The 20,922-nt window shown below is 54.5% G+C and overlaps 2 protein-coding genes across 5 annotated transcripts in view; one reads left to right on the top strand and one right to left on the bottom strand.

Moving 5' to 3' along the window:
• Window positions 1-20,922, top strand: part of ARSG (arylsulfatase G) — a 102,763-nt gene that overhangs the window by 7,355 nt on the left and 74,486 nt on the right. The gene's annotated exons all lie outside the window — the stretch shown is intronic.
• Window positions 1,455-20,125, bottom strand: SLC16A6 (solute carrier family 16 member 6). 3 transcript variants are annotated; one of them, XM_018063940.1, is made up of 7 exons: window positions 19,976-20,125; window positions 13,731-13,858; window positions 12,873-13,111; window positions 8,106-8,249; window positions 6,300-6,428; window positions 3,205-3,996; window positions 1,455-1,862 (listed from the first exon to the last, which is right to left on the bottom strand). In XM_018063940.1, the coding sequence occupies exons 3-7, from the start codon at window positions 13,102-13,104 to the stop codon at window positions 1,609-1,611; spliced, it is 1,551 nt and encodes a 516-aa protein (XP_017919429.1). In that variant the 5' UTR covers window positions 13,105-13,111; window positions 13,731-13,858; window positions 19,976-20,125; the 3' UTR covers window positions 1,455-1,608. The 3 variants fall into 3 exon arrangements, with proteins under 3 accessions (XP_017919429.1, XP_017919428.1, XP_017919430.1); XM_018063939.1 differs by lacking the exon at window positions 13,731-13,858; XM_018063941.1 differs by lacking the exon at window positions 19,976-20,125 and having other exon boundaries at window positions 13,769-14,101.

The following is a 20,922-nucleotide window of genomic DNA, read 5'->3' as shown; positions in this document are numbered from 1 at the left end:
AGCGCGCCACAAGCTGCGAGTCCCTCTGGGCAGTGGCGTCCGCCCCGCCTGCCCGTCCCAGCTGTGCCTGTCTCTGACGGGCACGCGGTGATTGCCTCCTCCCCGCCCTCCCCAGGGTCTACAGATTGTCCTGTTTCTATGGCTGATCCAACGCTATACAGAAGCGTAGCAGGCGGTGGTGAGCTGTGCCACATTCGTCTCAGTGCAGAGAAACATTCGAGCTTGTGTGTACCTGGAACCAAACTAGGCTTGTTATATTTTTTTTCCCCCTGAGTTGTCAAAAATTAACAGTAGAATGAGCAGACACGGAGCAGCGGTTCTGACCGTCACCTGTAGATCAGGGCACGTGAGCCCTTTTACAGAGAAAACAAAACAAAAACAAAGCCGAGCACATGAGAAATACTGTCCGTGCAGAGTGCGCCAGGAAGAATAGTGACCCTGCAACACAGCAATCGGGCTTTCTAGGGTGTAACTCACGGCGGTGGATTGACTGTCTCTGCTACCCCATGTGAAACACAGAAATGCTTCAACAGTGAGATCGTAAAAAAAAAAAAATAAAATGCTTCAACAATTCAATGAGATATAATTCTGATCAAAGAAGATCCTCAAGTATTCTTAGGTGATAAATCATTTAAAAAAGCTAAGGCGATTTGCTGTTCATCCCCCCACCCCCTTTAAATCACACACACTGCCATCACACTGAAGAATCCTTACAACTCGGCCTTTTAGAGAGTAACTTTACAAGTTAAAGAGGCGTGTCAAGGACTGCAGCAGGGAGGTGAGAATTCTGCTTATGTCTCAGACTTTCTTTTGATCACTTTATTCATTCTAGAATAACTTAATAATAAATAGTGGTTTAAATTAAAGACACTACAATCACATATTTCTGAATAATTAAAAAAGCAATAGGAAATCCATTTCTGAATGCCGTGCTGTGTGCTCCGTATTGAGATACTGGTGAATGACTGGCCGTACAAAGAACTGGTCATCTTCACATTTCTGAAGTTCAAGTTACGTATATTTTTTAAAATTTCCATTTACTGGCCAAAGGTTTGGTCTTAGATTGTACTTTGTTTCCATGGAATATCTGGAAAATTCAGAGGCCCTAATGTGTTAATGGAAACCTCAGAATTTTTCAAAGGTTTTTAAACAATATGTTCATAGTTCTGCAAATGAGGAATTTTTAAAATGATGTAAGTTGGGTTTTTTTTTTTTTTGAGTGGCTGATTTCATTTCAGTGGCCTGGGCCAGATGTCAGTTTCTACGATAGCAGCTTCTCAAACGTGAGAGCTCTTCAAACCACTTTGCCAGTTCATGTCCCTATTTTAAACCCGGAGGGTGGCCCAGAGCCCTCCTGCCTGTCTTTGTGTTGCTGCTGAACCCAGCCAGGCTGATGCACAGAAAGGCGCTCCACTGCTTTTGTTTTGGCATAAAAAACAAGCAAAAAAGAAAACTTATAAGAAAACAAGAAGGATGTTGGTAGTGGTTCTCGCGTACATTCCCTTTGAAGTGCAGTCGGAAAGCGGGCTGGCGGTCCGCTGCTCTGGCGCCCCGGGCCCCCCGCCCCATGCCCTCCCCAGCCCGGCGCTGCAGCGGCGGGCGCGGGTGTCAGACGGGCTCCGTTCCTGCAGGAGCTCTGGGCTCGGTCTTCCCCAGGTCCATCTCCAGAAAGTCTTCGGGGATGTCCTGCAACGCTTTTTTCCCTCGGGGACCCTCGGCCTTGCCCTCCCGGGCTTGGGGCCGGCAGCACAGCCCCCGCTTGCAGGGTCTCACGAGGGCGAGGCACACGGCGGCTACCAGCATCCCGGCCGCGCAGGAGTAGAAGGCTCTGCTGTACATCCTGCTCTGGTCGACCAGCAGACCTACGGGGGCAGCGGACGTTAGCCACGCAGACCCTCGCCCCGCCCCAGGCTCCCCCCGGCTCGGCATCTCTCGGGCTCTCTGCCTCCCTGGTTCTGTCTGGCTTTCTTAAGGAGAAAAGAGCTTGGAAGGTAGGAGTGTTTTCTAGACGGGAGAGGGGACACCTAGCGCCTGCCTGAGGAAACTCTGTTCCTTTGTATGTTCTTTGTGGGCAGGTCTGTCCTGGTCAAGAACGTAAAACATGCGATCAGGGAGACGTTCATTTCCTTGGGAAGAAACCTGACATCCTCTCCTGAGCGCAAGGAGCTCTGGGAACTTCACCCTGGTCCACCTCAGGTCACTGGGTACGATGTGTAATCGTGGTAACCTCAAGGACTTATTTCCAGTCCAAGATATAAAACGGGGCTTCCCAGGTGGCGCTCGTGATAAAGAACCCGCCTGCCAGCGCAGGAGACATAAGAGACCTGGGCTTCGATCCCTGGGTTGGCAAGATCCCCTGGAGGAGGAAGTGACAACCCACTCCAGTATTCTTGCCTGGAGAATCCCATGGACAGAGAGGAGCCTGGCGGGCTACAGTGCACAGGGTCGCAAAGAGTTGGATATGACTGAGAGACTTAGCACGCAAGATATAAAACAGACACATCCTTCCTACAAGGATATGTTCCCAAGTGACCCGCGGAGTCTCCGCAGAGTGCTGCTCTGGGTTCAGTTCCCTAATAGCCATTCTCCGAAGGGACGCTGGCTTACAGAAGCCCCTCAGTCCTGTTTTCTGAAAAGTCAGAGTGTAATGAGGTAAAAAATCCCTGTGTCCCCTGCCGAGTGTCTCACAAGGCGACCCGGTAGCAAACGCCCAGGCGGCTCAGGCTGCAGACCCCAGTCCCTCCTGACCGGGGCGCCGGTCCCGCCTCGGGCTGGGGGCTGACACACCCCGGGGTTCACGTCCTCACGGTAAGTCAAGAGCAGTGGCTCAGATACTGTCCATCCTGACACCTCTAAAATGCTCTGCAAGTATCAAGATCAACAGACGCTGTTTCTCATTCGACATGAATAGGAAGCTGGCACGACTCGTAACAGGACGGTACTCTTGTACGTGGAATCTCAGACACGGGAAAGCCCCTGTGAAACGGGTGGGCTCACAGACGACAGACCCGTGGCCTCGAGGAGGAAGGGCTGCGGGGCGGGGCAGCCCGGAGTCGGGAGGTGCAAACGATACACGCGGGACGGACGACACAAGGCCCTACCGCAGGGCACCGGGGACTGCAGTCAGTATCCTGGATTGAACCACCATGGAAAAGAAAGGGGAAGCTTAGCCCACAAGGGCACTCCCTTGTGTATGCAGCTTACCTGCAAGGGGAGGTCCGGCCAGCCCCGAGATGCTCTGGAAGAAGACGTAGACCCCGGCCGCCGACGACATCTTCTGGATGCCCACGACGTCGTCCTCGGCGAGCAGCGGGATGTGGGTGCCTGCCACGGTCCCGATCATGGCCCCTGAGAAGACGCTGCAGGCCATGAGGCCCCAGAAGCCCTTGGCGAAGGTGAAGGTGAACAGGGACAGGGCCAGCAGGACGACGCAGACGAGCTCGATGTAGACCTTGCGGATGGGCTCGCGGTTGAGGACCAGCCCCGCCCCGATGCGGCCGAACACCTCGGCCACGGCCATGGCGCACAGCAGCAGCGCCGCGCGGTCGCGGTCCAGGCCGAGGCTGAGCCCCAGCGGGATGATGTACAGGGACGGGGCGAAGAAGCCCAGCGTCACGAACAGCCCGAAGAGCGTGTAGCAGACGAAGCCCCTCTCCGTCAGCACGGAGAAGTCCAGCAGCGGCGCGCCGGGCCGGCCCCGGGCCTGCAGCTCGGCCGCGGGCTCCACTGCGGCCGGGTGGCCAGGCGCGTTCTTCGGTGAGGTAGTTAGCTCTACTCCGGAGTCGATGGAGTCGATGGAGGTGCGGGTTTTCTCGTTCTCCAGCATATACTGCGCTTCCTGCCGGTGCTCGGGGGCGGGGGTCTCGGGGGTCCCCAGCGTGCCGACGACGACGATGGGTCTGAGCAGCGCGCCGCAGACCACAAGGTTGAGTTGCAGGAGCCCCACGAAGAGCATGCTGTGCCTCCAGCCGACCATCTCCTTCAGGGCCGTGATGGCTGCGGGGCGCGGGGGAGACGCAGAAAGAAAACCCAGGGTCAGCGGGGGACTGGGGATGCGGAGGAAAGACAGCTGCGGACGGGGGCCGACCGTGGTGACGCCTCAGCTGGGGCTTCTGCGGGGGCTCGGGGCAAAGGCTCCGCCTGCCAGCGCAGGGGACCCGGGCTGGAGCCCTGCTCCAGGAGATCCCACACGCCCAGCAGTGACTGAAGGCCGTGCGACGCGACTGCTGGGCCCACGAGCTGCAACTCCTGCAGGCTGAGCGCCTCGGCGCCCACGCTCGGCCACGAGGCGCCATCACAGGGAGATGCCCTCGGGCGACACGGCCAGAGAAGAGCCAGCGCGGCCTCGAAGCCCCAGCACAGCAAGGAGGAAAGCCGACCCGACACGCATCGTCCCCGGGCGCCTTCAGGGCTCGAGAGGACGAAGACGCTTCAGGACGAGCCGGAACAAACACTTGCAGCCCAGGCTTGCAGGGGAGCTTTGGGGGTGCCTTCCTCCAAGCAGAGGCACAAGAAGTGAACGAAGCTTGTGACCCGCATCAGGGTGCACGGAAGGCGACCTGCCGGCCAGCCCCAGCCCCAGCCCGGCTTGGGTCATAGACCTCGACTGGAACACAGCTGGGAGCATTCTTCAGCGCCGTCTGAGCTGCCCGTGTGCCGTCACTGCAGAGGTGAGCAGATCTGACAAGGACTTGTGTCCGGGAAGCCTGAAATACTGACTCTCTGGCCTTTTCAAAACAGAACTTCTACCATTTGAGCTGGATCCTTCTCCAAACACTCCTTTAGCTCTCAACAGTAACAGACGAAGGAGAGAGCCAACTAAGAATCCGAAAGCTCATAGGGCTACCCTGGAATTAACAGTTACTGTGTGATCGCAGTACAGGGTTGTCAGGAGCTGGGTTGATGCTATCCTCTGCTTTCTAGTCTGTGAGATGCCCTAACTACCTTCCTGCCAGCCTAGAGGCATCCTGGAAGCCAGGGCGGGACCCTGGCATGGGGAGGGGGGTCAGGCCGAAGGATGCCTCAAGCTCCCCAGTGACGAGAGGTATAAACAGGCCCCACGAGATTCCAGGTATCTTTGTCATTATCCCAGGAAGGTGAAATGATGTTCCTGAGAATTCCTCTTCACTTGATTCTCAGTGTGAGAGGTGACAGTCAGGTTTAAGAGACGCGGTAACTTGGTTACTAAGAAGATGGGCTTAGCGAGACAGCCCCATCTTCTGGGCCGGGGGTCGGGGGGGGGGTCCTCCATTTACTACTTCAGCACTTTTTTGCTCCTACCTCTATTTCTCCTGTTAATACGAAAAACTCAGAATTGTAAACTCTTTCTGGCTTGGGTATTTCCAAGTGCTTTTGACCCTCTTCTGGCAATAACTGGTCTCCTTTTCTCCATCTGACGTTGCTTGGTGCCTGCCTGCCAGGTGCCAGGGATGAGCTAGGGAATAAAGCCGGACCCAGATGGAGTTTCCACCTTTAGGGGGTTCGCAGGCCACTGACTGTCCCTCAGGGTTTTATTCTGAAACATTTCAAACCAACAGAAAGTGCAAAGACGGACACCCATGTGCCTGCCGTCACCGAAACTCAGCGAGGAACAGCTCCTGTCTGTGTGCTTTAACAGCTTTCTGTCTGTGTGCTTACAGCCACGCACACACTAGTTCTTCTGAACTACCTGAGAAGCTTCCGACGCGACGTGCCACCCTGAAACTCTGCATCTCCTGTGGACGCCACTGCCATTCACGACACACTCACCAGAGAACGGCAGGGTAAGAGGTGAGTCCAGGTCTCCGAGGTGATTTCTCTACCACTGGTTGGTGAGAGTCACAAGCTCACAGTTAAGACGGGGAACTAAACCAGGGATAAAAGTCTCCCCGTGAGGTCATCCACACACAGCTAAGGAACCCGACTTTACCAGCGCCAGCACCAGTTAAATCTGCACAGAATATGGCTCTCTTGACCAAGGAGAGAAACAGAATAGTATAAGCAGCCCCCACATCTATTTCGGAATCGACAGTTCAAGCTTCCTCGCTGAGTATATGCCGTGTACCTTCCTATAGGGCTGCAAGGAGTTGGACACGACAGGGTGACCAAACACACACATGCACACACACGCACATACGCTGCTTCCTATTTATGCAAACTTGGATGAGGATTAAAATGTCTGAACTCCTAAAATGGGGGTGAGGGAGGATAGACCCTGAAAAGGTGCCGGACTGGAGAAGACACTTAGCCTGTGCTTCTGCACGACCTCGAGCACGAAGGGCCGGCTCCCAGGAACACGCGCGCTCTGGCCGTCCGCTTACCTGGCGCAAAGGCGAACATGGCGAAACATTCTCCCGTGGAAGCGACCGCCGTGACCACCGAGCGCCTCTTGTCGAAGTACTGTGACAGGATGGTGACCGTCGGCAGAAAGCTGAAGCAGAACCCCAGGCCTGTGATGGGACGCAGCGAGACAGTGAGAACCACATGCCGGCTGATGCCCGAACGGTGCGTTCAGAGCGCTGGGATTTGGGCGCTTATTTTAGAAATGATTACATTCGGGGAGCCCAGAAATTCATTCTGGAGCAAAGCAAAGCAGGTTTCATCAGAGGTCTGGAAAAACTGCAAGAGCTGTTTTGGGAAGCTTGTTGTAAGGAAAAAAAAAAAGGGAACAGAAAAATCTGTTTCGTGGAATTTTTTTTCCTACTTTTCTGCAGTTTTTCCCCCAGATTTATATAATTCACAGTGCACAGAACTCTTATCAAATATAGTTTTTACATAAGACTTCTATTTGGAAATAAGTGAGTTTTTGTATGTGCAGAAATATATGGGAAAAAGCCTGCAGATCTTCACTATGTACGTATATATACAGTTATATAGAATCTGAGTAATGCATGGACTCCACTAAAGGGGAAAAGTTTTCTATGTATACGTGCATATATTTAGTTATATAGAGAGAATTATCTGTGTGTGTGTTCAGTCACTCAGTCCAACTCTTTCTGACCCCTTGAACTGTAGCCGGCCAGGTGCCTCTGTCCATGGGATTTCCCAGGCAAAAATACTGGAGCAGGTTGCCATTTCCTTCTCCAAGGGATCTTCCCAACCCAGGGATCAAACCTGTGTGTCCGGCGTCTCCTGCATTGCAGGCAGATTGTTTGCCACTGAGCCACTGGGGAAGCTGGTGTGTGTGTGTGTGTGTGTGTGTGTGTGTGTGTGTGTGTGTGTGTGTGTGTGTGTGTGTGTGTGTGTGTGTGTGTGTGTGTGTGTGTGTGTGTGTGTGTGTGTGTGTGTGTGTGTGTGTGTGTGTGTGTGTGTGTGTGTGTGTGTAGGGATAATTATATATAATCTGTGAGTAATGTGTGGACTCCTTTGAAAGGGAAAAAGTTTTAGTTATATACAGAATTACACATATACAGAGTTTTATATATACATAGTTATAGAGGATTATATAGAGAGTTATATATAGAGTTTTGGAGTTTTATATATATACTTATGATATATATAAGAAAGTGAAAATTGCTCAGTCGTGTCTGACTCTTTGCAACTGTATAGCCCACGGAATTCTCCAGGCCAGAATACTGGAGTGGGTAGCCTTTCCCTTCTCCAGGGGATCTTCCCAACCCAGGAATTGAACTGGGGTCTCCTACATTGCAGGCAGATTCTTTACCAACTGAGCTGTCAGGAAAGTCAGTTATATGTGTGTGTATATATATGTAAAATCTGTGACTTATATACAGACTCCTTTGAAATGGGAAAAGTTTCCTCAGACCCCTCGGTCCAGCACTGGCCCCCTCCCTACAGCTCAGACTTCTCAGAGCCAGACTTGGGAAGCGCTGGTTAAAGACATTCAAACCTTACTTTGTGAAAAGGACGTCTTGTGCCTGCAAACTCTTGTGAAAGAGAAGTTCTCTTTCTCATCGGTAAATATTAAAACAACATCAGACAGAAAGTCCTGGGCGTTGAGAAGAGGAGCGCGTCCGGCCCAGTTCAGAAGCAGAGATGTGGGACAGCCCTCACTTTTAAGAGGAAACAGAACGGGAGGGAGAAATGCGAATGGGTCCCTCCTTCCCCGCTGCCCATTCTCGACACCGAGTCTCCGGAGAAGGTGCGAGCCCGGGGGAGGTGCTCACCAGAGACGACGCCGATGGCGATGTACATGTGGTGGACCTTCTGGGAGAAGGCGGCCGTCACCATGCCTGCGCTGACCAGCAGGCCGCCCAGCATCACCACCGGGCGGTGTCCAAACCGGCTGCTCAGGACCGTGGAGAGCGGGGCTGCAGAGGAGAGAGGGCGGGTCTCAGCCCCCAGGACCGCAGCCCCGCCTCCCCGGGAGTCTGTCTTTTCACCTTGTTGTTGACTTGCAACAGAGTGATTCAGTTGCATAAATGCTTTAGAATTTTCTCTCACTGTGGTTTTCGGCTGCACTGCAGCTGGTGGGATCTTAGTTCCCCATCAGGGACTGAACCCGGGCCCCCGGCAGGGGAGACTCAGAGTCCTAACCCCTGGACCACAGGGAGTTCGCCCGCTGAGGTTCCTCACCGGCGCTGAACGCAGGTCCCTGTGCCGCACAGGAGGCCCTGGCCCTTCATCGGTCCCGCACACGCTAGTTTGCACCGGCCGACCCCACACCGCCTCCTTCCCGCCTTGGGAACCACAAGTCTGTTCTCGTGCCTGTAAGTCCGTCGTAAGATCCCATCCTCTAAAATCCCTTTTGGGGGCTCCTCAAAGAGAAAGCCAGAGTCACAGTCTAAAACTTACACCCATCTTCTTAGATGACAGACTCTGACCCCCCAGAGCCCCTGTGAAACCGGAGATGGATCACAGTCATGTCACTCGCAGTAGACATGCGATTTCCCACGACTCCGTCACTTTTTCCCCTTCTATACTCACTGCTTTGGATTCTTTTGAACAAGACTCCATTTAGGGTCAAATTCCACTTGACTTTTTTGCAAATGGTATGAAAGTATAGTGGGTTCTGTTATGCAAAGCAGAAGCAGGCGAGCCATGGGACGGATAATTCAAAGTGGCTGATGCGTTACAGCTGGCACAACTTCTATGCACGCTGTCCCCCAGGACATCCAAGTCTGGCAAATAAGCTTCCTAGTGATATGTTACTTGGGTTACCACTGCTACCCGCCCCCCTGCCCCCGAGTACAAGGAGATAAGGGGACCCTCCAGACTCGGAGGGGGAAGAACAGTGTGGCACACGCTGGGCAGAAAGAGCAGAACCACCAGGAAAGCACTCAGTGGTGGTGAGGTTGGGCCGTACATCTCTCCCAATGCTGGCAGAGCATCAGCTCATATGTTAATACAGCGAAGAATGAAATCACCAGGGCCACTTTTAGGCAGTGCGCAGACTCAGGCATTAGTGACCAGGATGGAAGCATTCTGTGTAAGTCCGTCTACTCAAAGCTCTGGTTTTTCCAGGAGTCATGTACAAATGTGAGACCTGGACCATAAAGATGGGCTTGATAAACGACAGAAATGGTATGGACCTAACAGAAGCAGAAGATATTAAGAAGAGGTGGCAAGAATACGCAGAACTGTACAAAAAAGATCTTCATGACCAAGGTAATCACAATGGTGTGATCACTCACCTAGAGCCAGACATCCTGGAATGTGAAGCCAAGAGGGCCTTAGAAAGCATCACTAAGAAGAAAGCTAGTGGAGGTGATGGAATTCCAGTTGAGCTATTTCAAATCCTGAAAGATGATGCTGTGAAAGTGCTGCACTCAATATACCAGCAAATTTGGAAAACTCAGCAGTGGCCAGAAGACTGGAAAAGGTCAGTTTTCATTCCAATCCAAAAGAAAGGCAATGCCAAAGAATGCTCAAACTACCACACAATTGCACTCATCTCACATGCTAGTAAAGTAATGCTCAAAATTCTCCAAGTCAGGCTTCAGCAATACGTGAATCATGAACTCCCAGATGTTCAAGCTGGTTTTAGAAAAGGCAGAGGAACCAGAGATCAAATTGCCAACATCCGCTGGATCATGGAAAAAGCAAGAGAGTTCCAGAAAAACATCTATTTCTGCTTTATTGACATGGCAAAGCCTCTGACTGTGTGGATCACAATAAACTGTGGAAAATTCTTCAAAAGATGGAAATACCAGACCACCTAACCTGCCTCTTGAGAAACCTATATGCAGGTCAGGAAGCAAGTTAGAACTGGACATGGGACAACAGACTGGTTCCAAATAGGAAAAGGAGTACGTCAAGTCTGTATATTGTTACCCTGCTTATTTAACTTCTATGCAGAGTACATCATGGGAAACGCTGGCCTGGAAGAAACACAAGCTGGAATCAAGATTGCCAGGAGAAATATCAATAACCTCAGATATGCAGATGACACCATCCTTATGGCAGAAAGTGAAGAGGAGCTAAAAAGCCTCTTGATGAAAGTGAAAGAGGAGAGTGAAAAAGTTGGCTTAAAGCTCAACATTCAGAAAATGAAGATCATGGCATCTGGTCCCATCACTTCATGGGAAATAGATGGGGAAACAGTGGAAACAGTGTCAGACTTTATTTTTGGGGCTCCAAAATCACTGCAGATGGTGACTGCAGCCATGAAATTAAAAGACGCTTACTCCTTGGAAGAAAAATTATGACCAACCTAGATAGCATATTTAAAAGGAGAGACATTACTTTGCCAAGGAAGGTCCATCTAGTCAAGGCTATGGTTTTTCCAGTGGTCATGTATGGATGTGAGAGTTGGACTGTGAAGAAGGCTGAACGCCGAAGAATTGATGCTTTTGAACTTGTTGGAGAAGACTCTTGAAAGTCCCTTGGACTGCAAGGAGATCCAACCAGTCCACTGAAGGAGATCAGCCCTGGGTGTTCTTTGGAGGGAATGATGCTAAAGCTGAAACTCCAGTACTTTGGCCACCTCATGCGAAGAGTTGACTCATTGGAAAAGACTCTGATGCTGGGAGGGATTGGGGGCAGGAGGAGAAGGGGACGACAGAGGATGAGATGGCTGGATGGCATCACTGACTTGATGGATGTGAGTCTGAGTGAACTCCGGGAGTTGGTGATGGACAGGGAGGCCTGGTGTGCTTTGATTCATGGGGTCGCAAAGAGTCAGACACGACTGAGCGGCTGAAATGAACTGAACTGGACCATAAAGAAGGCTGAGCACTAAGGAACTGATGCTTTCAGCTTTCCAATTATGGTTCCGGGGAAGACTTTTGAGAGTCCCTTGGACAATGAGGAGATCAAAGCAGTCAATCCTAAAGGCAATCAACCCTGAATATTCATTGGAAGGACTGAAACTGAAGCTCCAGTATTTTGGCCACCTGAAGAGCTGACTCATTGGAAAAGACCCTGATGCTGGGAAAGACTGAAGGCAGGAGGAGAAGGGGGCAACAAAGGATGAGATGGTTGGATGGCATCACCAACTCAATGGACGTGAGTTTAAGCAAGCTCTGGGAGATGGTGAAGGATAGAGGAGCCTGGCATGCTCCAGTCCATGGGGTCGCAAAGAGTTGGATATGACTTAGTGACTGAACAATAACAACAACGTAACAGCATTCAGAACATCTTTGGGACTTCCCCGGCAGTTCAGAGGCTAAGAAACTGCACTCCCAACTCGGGGGGCCCAGGTTCGATCCCTGGTCAGTGAACTGGAACCCACATGCTGCAACTAAGACCCAGCATGGCCAAACAAATCAGTTAGTGAATTAAAGTTAAAAAAGGAAGTTGTCTTTGTTACAATAGTATTAACTGGGTATTTCTTGTTGACTGTATTATCTTTGGTTAGAAAAGGGCTAAAGTTCACCTTTGGAATTTTCTTATTTCAGTTCCCAAATGTAGAATTTTGGTTCTAGCCCATGTAAGTTATCTTTCCAAGAAAGTAAACAGGCCGCCAATTAAGAAATCATCTTAATCTTCACGGCAGAACTAGGAGCGCGTCCACGGAGCATGTAGGAGACGGAATCGGGACCAAGGGGAGGAAGTCTAACTCCAGCAGGGAACAGTGGCGCTGCCTCTTTCAGGCAGTGCAGGGCAGAAACCTGAGTACACTGAGACAGGCTTGCGCTTCCCTGGGGGCTCAGAGGGCAGACAGTCCACCTGCGACGCAGGAGACCTGGGTTGGATCCCTGGGTCGGGAAGATCTCCCGGAGAAGGGAATGGCAACCGGCTCCAGTATTCTTGCCTGGAGAATCCCATGGACAGAGGAGCCTGGCAGGTTGTCCACGGGGTCACAGAGAGTCAGACAGAGCGAATGACACTTCAGAAAACTTGAGCGGTGACGGCTCCGTGGCAGGATGTGAACCTAAAGTTAGGGAGGCTGAATGCAGCCCCACTAACGCAGGGTAAGTGCACGGCCTGCTTGCTCAGGAAAGCCTGCCGTGGCCCCGACGGACGGATGAACCATCACGAGGCCTCACTGCTGTGCCGTGTTGCAAGGTCACCAGGGGACGAAGTGAAAGTGAGTGTGTTAAGAATTACACTACAACGTATTGTACCTGACGGGAACTCCTTTAGGGAAAGAGGTGTTTGGAATTCACAACATTCCCCTCTGGAAAACATGTCTAATTTTTCATGCTCTCCTTTCACACATTCCATCTCTCTTCTGCCTGCAGCCACACCTGCAGTTTCCACCCATTTCCTCAGCACATTTTTACGAGACCAGGGCCCGGGATGCCGAAGACTTCGTGCCGTTTCTTCTCTAGGAAACGACCAGCTTCCCCGTGAGCCGGAGCTTACTGCTGTCCTCAGGGTAGCCTGCAGGACCCTAAGAGCGCGCATGGGAGGCCTTTAACACATGTGCCCTGAGCTGACGGCAGTCAGGTCTGGCAAACAGACCGTCTTCCTCAGCCTCTCTTACCTCATTAGGCAAACTGCCAAGACACACATGCTTATCTGGCGTTGAAGCTGAAAGACGTACTAACCTGTGAATGTTAAGACGAACACACAGATGGAGATGACCCACGAGATCCTGCTGTTGGATTCATCGAAACTGTCCATTAAGTCATTAAAAAAGACGCCGAAGGACTTGATGATGCCGTAGGTGAAGACTTCAACGAAGAAAAAGGAAACCGCGACCACCCAGCCCCATCCACCGTCAGGCACTTGAGTGTAAACATTGGCTCTGCAACAAAGCTGCAGTCTCTTATGGGACATTCTTAATCTGAAAGAAAAAATTAAAACGAAATTAGACCAGCAATGGCCTGAGGGTACATGATTCTAATACTGGACATCACGGATAAGAGCTACTTACTACAGTTCTTAGGTCAATGAACATTTAAATCATGTGCAGTTAGGGTAATGTCTTTGAATAGCATCTACCCATCTATTTATATCTGTCCATTTATCTGTTTGTCTGTCACCTGTTACCTGTCGTCATCTGTCTCCCTCGTCTACCTATCCATCCATCCTTCTAGCTAGCTAGCTATCACCTGAGGAGCTATCTTTGGGTTGTATATGGAGCCCTTGGGGAAGCTGGGTTTCCAAGCCATGGCAGTTAATGGGAAAAACTAACCACACAAACATAAAGAGCCCGGGCAGGATATTTAGAGGCACTTTGGAGGATGAAGAAAGGCATCCATGCTGCCCGTGAACCTGAAGACAAGTTCAGGTTCTGAACTGACCAGAAGACATGTGGGTCGGAAACGAAGCCCAGGAAGAGGCGCACAGGCCACCCTCCAGGGCCAAGTGCGGGAGACGCCCTGCGTCTGCCCGATGCCACGGGTCCTTCAGAGCCGCCTGCTTCCCATCCGATCAGGGTCTGGGGTCACGTGCGGACGCACCTGCAGGACCAGAATGGGGCAGATGAAAACGTGGGCACCTGTCTCCTGGGAGCCGGCTCAGCACGATCAAGCTCCTCACAGCGCCGTGATGTCTGAGGACTGGACCTCCTCCACACAGGACCAGCACTCTAGGATGTAAGGGCCAAATCAGGCGCCACCGACTCGGGGGTCTGGGCAGCCAGGGCACTTAGGCCAGTTACCCCCGACTTCACTGTGCTTTTCAAGCTGCAACAAACATCAGAACAGACAGGGCTGTACCACCACTAAGGGACACACCCCAGTTACTCCTGGAGGCGGCTCTGCTGCTGCTGCTGTGGAGTCGCTTCAGTCGTGTCCGACTCTGTGCGACCCCACGGACTGCAGCCCACCAGGCTCCTCCATCCGTGGGATTTTCCAGGCAAGAGTACTGGAGTGGGGTGCCATTGCCTTCTCCGAATCCTGGAGGCAGGGACGTTTAAGTCCCTGTGGTTCTGCAGTGGACGGAAGCCCATAAACACAGGCATTTTCAAAACCTTTGCAGCTGCAAACACTTTCAAACAGTCGTGTATGTTCTTAGCCCAACTAAACTCACTGACAGGAGTCAATGAGTCTGTGGTCTCTGAGCTCTTAATGTCAACCCACCAGCCAATTGGAAAGGAAATCAACCCTAAATATTCACTGTAGGGACTGATGCTGAAGCTCCGATACTCTGACCACCTGATCCGAAGAGTTGACTCATTGGAAAAGACCCTGATGCTGGGAAAGATTGAGAGCAGGAGGAGAAGGGGACGACAGAGGATGAGATGCTTGGATGGCATCACCGATGCATTGGATGTGAATTTGAGCACACTCCCCGAGATAGTGAAGCGCAGGGAAGCCTGGCGTGCTGCAGCCCGTGGGGTTGCAGAGAGTCGGACACGACCTAAGGGACTGAATGACAACACCTTGAGTTTAAGGATCCTCTGAAATTGTGCAGCTGTATCCCCGTGAACGTTCAGAGTGTACAGGCAACCTAGCCCTGCGCTGCAGGGCGCACGTCCTGAGGCAGGGCTCATTGCTAACGGAGGGCGAAGGAGAAGTAACAGCACAGACTCGCGCCTGGCTGGTGACTGGCCAGTTTCTGATGCCGGGATCCAATATTCAGAATGTGCTCTAAGACTCTTACAAAGCAACAAGTCTGACCTCATTTCATCTTGTTCAGCCTACCGACAGCACATCAGCCTAGTCCTCTGAAAGGACTAGATACGCATTTTACCCTCTTACTGTTAGCTATTTGGTTGCATAAAATAGGGCACACGATGCTTCAAGAAGCTTATGCTCCCTGCAGCAAAGGCTTCTGTTTTGATGGAGTCCGCGTGTCATGCCTGAGAGTGGAAGGGGAAGATGGGACGCAGAGAACTCGGTGGCTCGGGGTGGAGGCCGCCGCCTCCTTCCTTAGACTTTCTGAGTTCACCCCCAGGATGAGGCGGCTGGGGCAGAGGCACGCCAAGAGTAGTGGGCTTACGACTGAGAAGCAAAAAAGAACACGTATTGGGCGGACCAGAAAGTTCATTCGGGCCTCTCTGTGAGCTGGTGTGGGAAACGCGACCAAGCTTCTTGGCCACCCGATCCGCGCCAGTGTCGGCTTTGGCACCACGGTCACCCCCGGGAGGGAAGAAGTGGGTGTCGGGGGGCCCACAGCCCAGGTCACCTGCCCCTCTCATTCCCCGACTCGGCGATTCCTTTGAGCTCCACCTTGGAAGCCCAAGACTCCTTCACTGGTGTCTCAACTGGCTCCACGTGTCTGGTGTGATTAATCTTGCTGAAATGCTGCACCGTCATGACATTTTTCTGCTCGGACTTTTTCAGCGCTTTCCTCTTTCTGAAGGACAGAATCCACGGGACCAGCTTGATGTTCCATGTCCTTCCTAGCTGGACACCCCCCCTGACCCCCTGTCCACAGACCTCTGCAGCCTTACCCCTGCCTGTTCTAGGACTCAACTAGCCAGCCAGGCCACCCTGGACCCCTCCGGGCCTCGGAGCCTCCAGCCCCCTTGCCTGTGGCCATGCCCCCTCCCCAGGCTGGAGGCCCCCTCTGTACAGCTGGCGCCCACAAGGTGTGGCTCCATTGCGTCCTCCTCCTCCGTGAGGCTTCCTCCGATCCACTCAACCTCAGGGGTCTCTTCGTGGGACAAGCGTCCTTGAAAAACAGGGCGCTGTCTACTTGTATGCACTTGTATTTGCTCAGTTAAGTTATAAGCTCATGGAAAACAAAAGCTGGGGCCCGAGTCCCTACAGACCCCTCTGGTACCCTGCACACAAGGACGTACCTGCCAGGTGCCTGGGCCTACGGGTGGGGGGGTCGCTGACAGCACAGAGGTGGCCTCCGCCTCCACAGCTCAGCGTGTGTTGATGATAATGATAAAAACCCTTAAGGCTGAAATCCCATCACATCTTAAAACCATTCAGCCGTGTCCTTCCGGAACTCAGCACATTTCCGGCCAGCAGTGGCGGCTAAGTCCAAGGCCACATGGGCACGATCTGACCCAGAAGGGGGCCCTGGAAATCCAAGCATTTTAATAGCAGGCTCAGGCCAACCTGAACAAAAACACATTGGGCTGACATTGATAAAGGCCCCAGGGGGACAAAAGGAGCCTCTCTCGCCTGCTGCGGGACGGAGGCACGATCTTCGGTTGGGTGGTGCTTAGCGGAGTGGAGCAGGGCTTCCCTGGAGGCTCACCTGGTAAAGAAACTGCCTGCAATGAGGGAAACCTGGGTTCGATCCCTGGGTGGAGGGCATGGCAACCCACTGCAGTACTCTTGCCTGGAGAATCCGATGGACAGAGGGGCCTGGCGGGCTGCAGTCCAGGGGGTAGCAAAGAGCTGGACACGACTGAGCGGCTACTGCATTCACTGGAGAAGCAGGAGCAGCGTGCAGTCTCCGCACAAAGCTGAGGCCACCTCCTCTCAGCAGGCCCTGGGCGAGGCCGGCGCTCCGTCCTGCTCACGGGCCCGTCTCTCTCTCTCATCCCCTTGCTGTGTGGCCTGGAGAAAGCTGCTGCGCCTCTGTGGGCCTGAACACCTCACCAGTCAAATGAGGAGGTTGCCTCTGGGACCCCTCAGAGCTCCACCCAGCTCTGGCAGCTGACCCTTTAGTGCCCGATCACCTATGTCTTCAGGTTGAACCTGGTGGCCCAGGGTGCCCAGGGAGCTGGGAGGGAGGCGTGAGCGCCAGGTGACGCCTGCAGGCGTGGGTGGACAGGCGTTGACGCTGGCGAGGTCTGTGCCGGGCCGGCTGGCAACAGGATGGCGGCCACTGCTTCCCTCCTGTCTCCTCTCTCAGCCCTCCTGGGTGTTTGATGCCTCTGTGGTTTTTTTTTTGCAAACTTTGCTTCATATCCAGGCTCCTCCCCTGAAGCCAGACACGACTGTATCCGTCAGTGGCATTCTCAGAGTAGGGGAGGTCGTTATTACTGCGATCACCTTAAAGGGAAGGTGACCCCCAGGACCCAGAGACCCCCCAGTGTTACTCCTGTATCGCCCGAGTGCACTCGGTGCTCTGCTGTAGCGAGCGCTGGAGAGCGTGACACAGAATGGTAGCAGAGGAGCCCGGGCGCTGTGACACAGTGGGGACGCCCTGCACACAGCGGCTGCTGCCCCAGACCCAGCACTGGGCAGTGTGCTCGGCAGGCCGTATGCGCTTGATAAAACTTCACTGAACGCAGTATGTGTCCTGGGGCGCTCCTGAAGCAGCGCATGGCTCTAGCCCCCCAAAGCCCTGCTGGCAGAACAAACCTTCCCTGGACTCTGCTGCTATGCACTCAGCAGGCCGGCCGGCTTAACAAACAGGTCAGCCTCTACAAACAAAGCCAGAAACCAAGGCCTGCAGCTTAAAAGGCTCTAAGAATTCCAGAACACGGAGATATCTGTCTGCTTCTATGAGTACATGCGTTTCTCTGATGGGAAGGGATATTTGGTGACTGTGTGGGGATACAGTCGCGCGACCCTGTGGCCTGGGGAGAATCACTCTGCTCCTTGATCTTCAGTCTCAAAAGGTGAACAGGGTGCTTGAACTAGACAGGGATGATCTGAGCTCTCATCCTGCCCTAGAAACCTCCACTCCTGATAGCCTCTGACCCTAACTGACCCTATGTGACGCTTTCATCTTTCTCAATTCATTTCTAAGCCCTTTGACCCAAGGCCCACAGGTCTGCCTTTGTGAGGTTCTTGTGCATTTGTTGAATTTCTATTTACCATTAACTGGGGGAATGACTTCGTCTCTTAAGTTTTACCCTCTAAAAGCAGGGGTGAGGCGTGGCTACTCTGGAGGGTAAGACGCTCAGACTCCAAACTGGGGTTCCTGGCAGCCATCCCACCCTCACCCTAACGTTTGTCCAAAGGAAGAGGATGAACACAACGCACTGGGCCGTTTGGAGTGATTTCTTATGAGTATTTGGTCATCTAATCTTAAATAAATGACTGTTCTGCCAAGGCCTGGAAAGCTGCTGGAGCTGGGAGTCTCTCTGTGATTTGATTTCCTGAGAAAAGCTTTGCCTGGAGGCATAAAGAATGCGAAATATTGGACTGGGCTGGCCCATCAGGGTGCTTGTCAGGGTCAGAGCAGCGTGAAGCCCAAAACGCAGGCTCTGGTGGGCAGAGGTGCCGCTGGTGCAAGCGCAGCCTCCAGAGCCACCGCCTACCTCCAACCTTCTTACAGGCGTAGCCTGGAGAGCAGCTTTGACAAGTTGTTTCCGGCCCTAGCAGTCAGAACTTGTCTGTCTTCAGGTGAAGTTCACCTCCATGAGCTATTAAAAAAAAAAAAAAGTCCCAAGCCTAACCTGGACAGCCACCCCGACCGCTCTGAATCATTGGCTAAACTGGTTCACCCCCTTTACAAGACGGTGACGCGGACCCAGAGCCCCTAATTTAAGTGTCCTCCTCAGGAGTTCCAGCGAGGAAAGTCCTTTTTGGAAAACCACAGAAGGAAAACTCAGGGTTAGTGGTTCTCATGAAGAGAGAAGAGCTTTTCCACTTGGCTGCATTGTTTATTTACATACTGGAACTCTCTATCTTGGACAGGCTTCCCTTAATTATGAGAAGTATTTCTATATCCACCAGGCAGGGTAACTGTTCCCCCGCCTCACCACCAGATGCTGGGGCTGGAGCTTGGACCCGGGGAGACCCCTCCCTTACAGATCTCTGCGCAGCACTTGGGACTATTTTTTGCCAACAAGACCCTGCACCTAATCCACTTACTATGATTTGCAAAATGATGAGATTACCGAGAAATCCCATTCCCAGGGCAGAAACCGTCTCTGTGCAGAAAGAGCTGCCCAGGGGTGTCTCAAACGGTGCATACAAAACCAGCTCCCAGGTGGACGAGTCGTCACCGCTTGTTCTGCCCCATTTGGCTCCGGGGAAGTCTTTTCTGAGACTGACGCACTCCCCCGGCCCTTGCATTTGCTCACAAGTTTCAGTGCCACCTAACAAACTTCTATCACCTGTCTGCTGGGGGAGCGTGGGGCTCTAGTTTAAAAAAGAAGGCTGCGAAGAAAACCAGAAGGAAGTAACCCATTTCCTCCGCTAGACCATCCTCCCTGGCCGCGGCTCCGCTCCGCTCCCCGGGCGCTTCCCCGTGGTGGGCAGCGCCGGGGACCTCGGAAGTTGAGAGCGACCAGCCGTCCGCTGACAGCCCTGCCGCTCAGGGCAGGCGAGCGGCTGTCGGGGCCCGACCCTGCCTCCCGGTTGGCCGCCCCGGCGCGTGCGGCGGGTGGGGGGAGGCCGGGACCCCCGGTTTCCCCGGCGCTGCCTCCGGGGCCGCCCTGCGCGCGCGCCAGCCCGGGGACAGTACCTCTGACATTTCGCTCCCGTGACGCGCGGACAACTTCATGCGGAAAATGCGTGCAGCGGGCTCAGCGCGGCGCCCCCGCTGCCGACAGCCCGGAGACCCTCGCCGCGGCCGGGGGGCGGGGGGCACCCACCAAAGGCCAGACCTGCCTTTAGGTGTCTGCCAGACCCCTGTTCCGGGGCCGCCGGCAGGCAACTCTCGGCTGCCCACACCGGCGCCAGCGCGCCATCCCGGGGCCCCCAGCGTTACCAACTGTCACAGAGGATTCCGGGAGCACGGTCTCCAAAACGCTCGGCTTCTCCGTGGCTCCCTCCCGCTCCCTCTAACCACCCTCCCCGCCGCGCTAGCCCCCCAAAAGCCCCGAACACAGGTGTTCACAACACCACCCACAACCCACCATCAAACTTTTAAACGCGTAAAATGATAAAAACCAACTCACCAAGTTAGGACGGAGGAGAATAAACCCCAAAGGCTCTCAATTAAGGCGGAGGCCGGGCCGCCCCCTCCTTATAAGCAGTTCGGGAACGCGAGAAAGGATTAACCCCTGAGGCGTGGGCCCCAGCCTATGGCAAGTTGGTTCCGGCGGGCGAGCCCCGGGCGCCCGGCCCCCCGCCCGCCCCCGCGCCTCGGGCCCCCGGGCCGCGCCCCCCGCCCCCCGCCCCGCCGCCCCGCCGCCCGCGCCCGAGCCCGAGCCGAGCCGTGCGTGCGGCCGCCCGCGCCCCGGCCCCGCGCCGCTGCCTATCGCTTATCCTATACCGGCTGCAGCCGGTCTCCGCCGGCCTCGGGGGCGCGCCGCCGACCATGTGCTGCGAGCGCGGAGCGCCGCCAAGGAGGGGGCCGGCCTGGCGTGCGCGCGCCGGCCCACGTGGACGAGGCCGTGCCGGGCGCGCGCCCGCCCGGAGCCGGGGCCGGGGGTCACGGAAGGTAACGGCCTCGCCGTTCCGATCAGCCGCGGGGTCCCGCAGGGCCGCCCCCGCGCCGGCCGCCGGCATCCCGGGCCCGCCGCCCCGCGCCCCTCCTGGCCCCGCGCATCCCTGCGCGCCCAGCCTGGCCGGACCCGGGCGCTGGCCGCGCAGAAAGCGGGGACCTCCGGCCGGGCGCGCGGGTTCCGCGGGCCGCCGCCCTGCCCGCAGGTCCCCGGCGCGCCCCCTGCGCGGCCCTGCCCGCGCCCGCAGGGCTTCGGCTTGCGGCTCCGCGCCCGCCGCGGGCAGAACAGGTTCCTTCCAGTTTGGGTGTGAGCCGCGCGCGCGGCGCCGGGGACCCCGAGTTCTTCCTCCCGCGCCCACTTCCCCCGGTTTCGTCAACACGCGCATCCCCGCGGTTCCTCTTGGCGGGGGCGACGGGGACCGCAGGGGCCCCGGGGAGCTCGCGGCCCCGCTGCACGGG

Source organism: Capra hircus, chromosome 19, assembly GCF_001704415.2.
Source record: "Capra hircus breed San Clemente chromosome 19, ASM170441v1, whole genome shotgun sequence".
Taxonomy (NCBI): domain Eukaryota; kingdom Metazoa; phylum Chordata; class Mammalia; order Artiodactyla; family Bovidae; genus Capra; species Capra hircus.
Note: the sequence above shows the minus strand (reverse complement) of the source record. Positions and strands in the feature narration are given on the sequence as shown.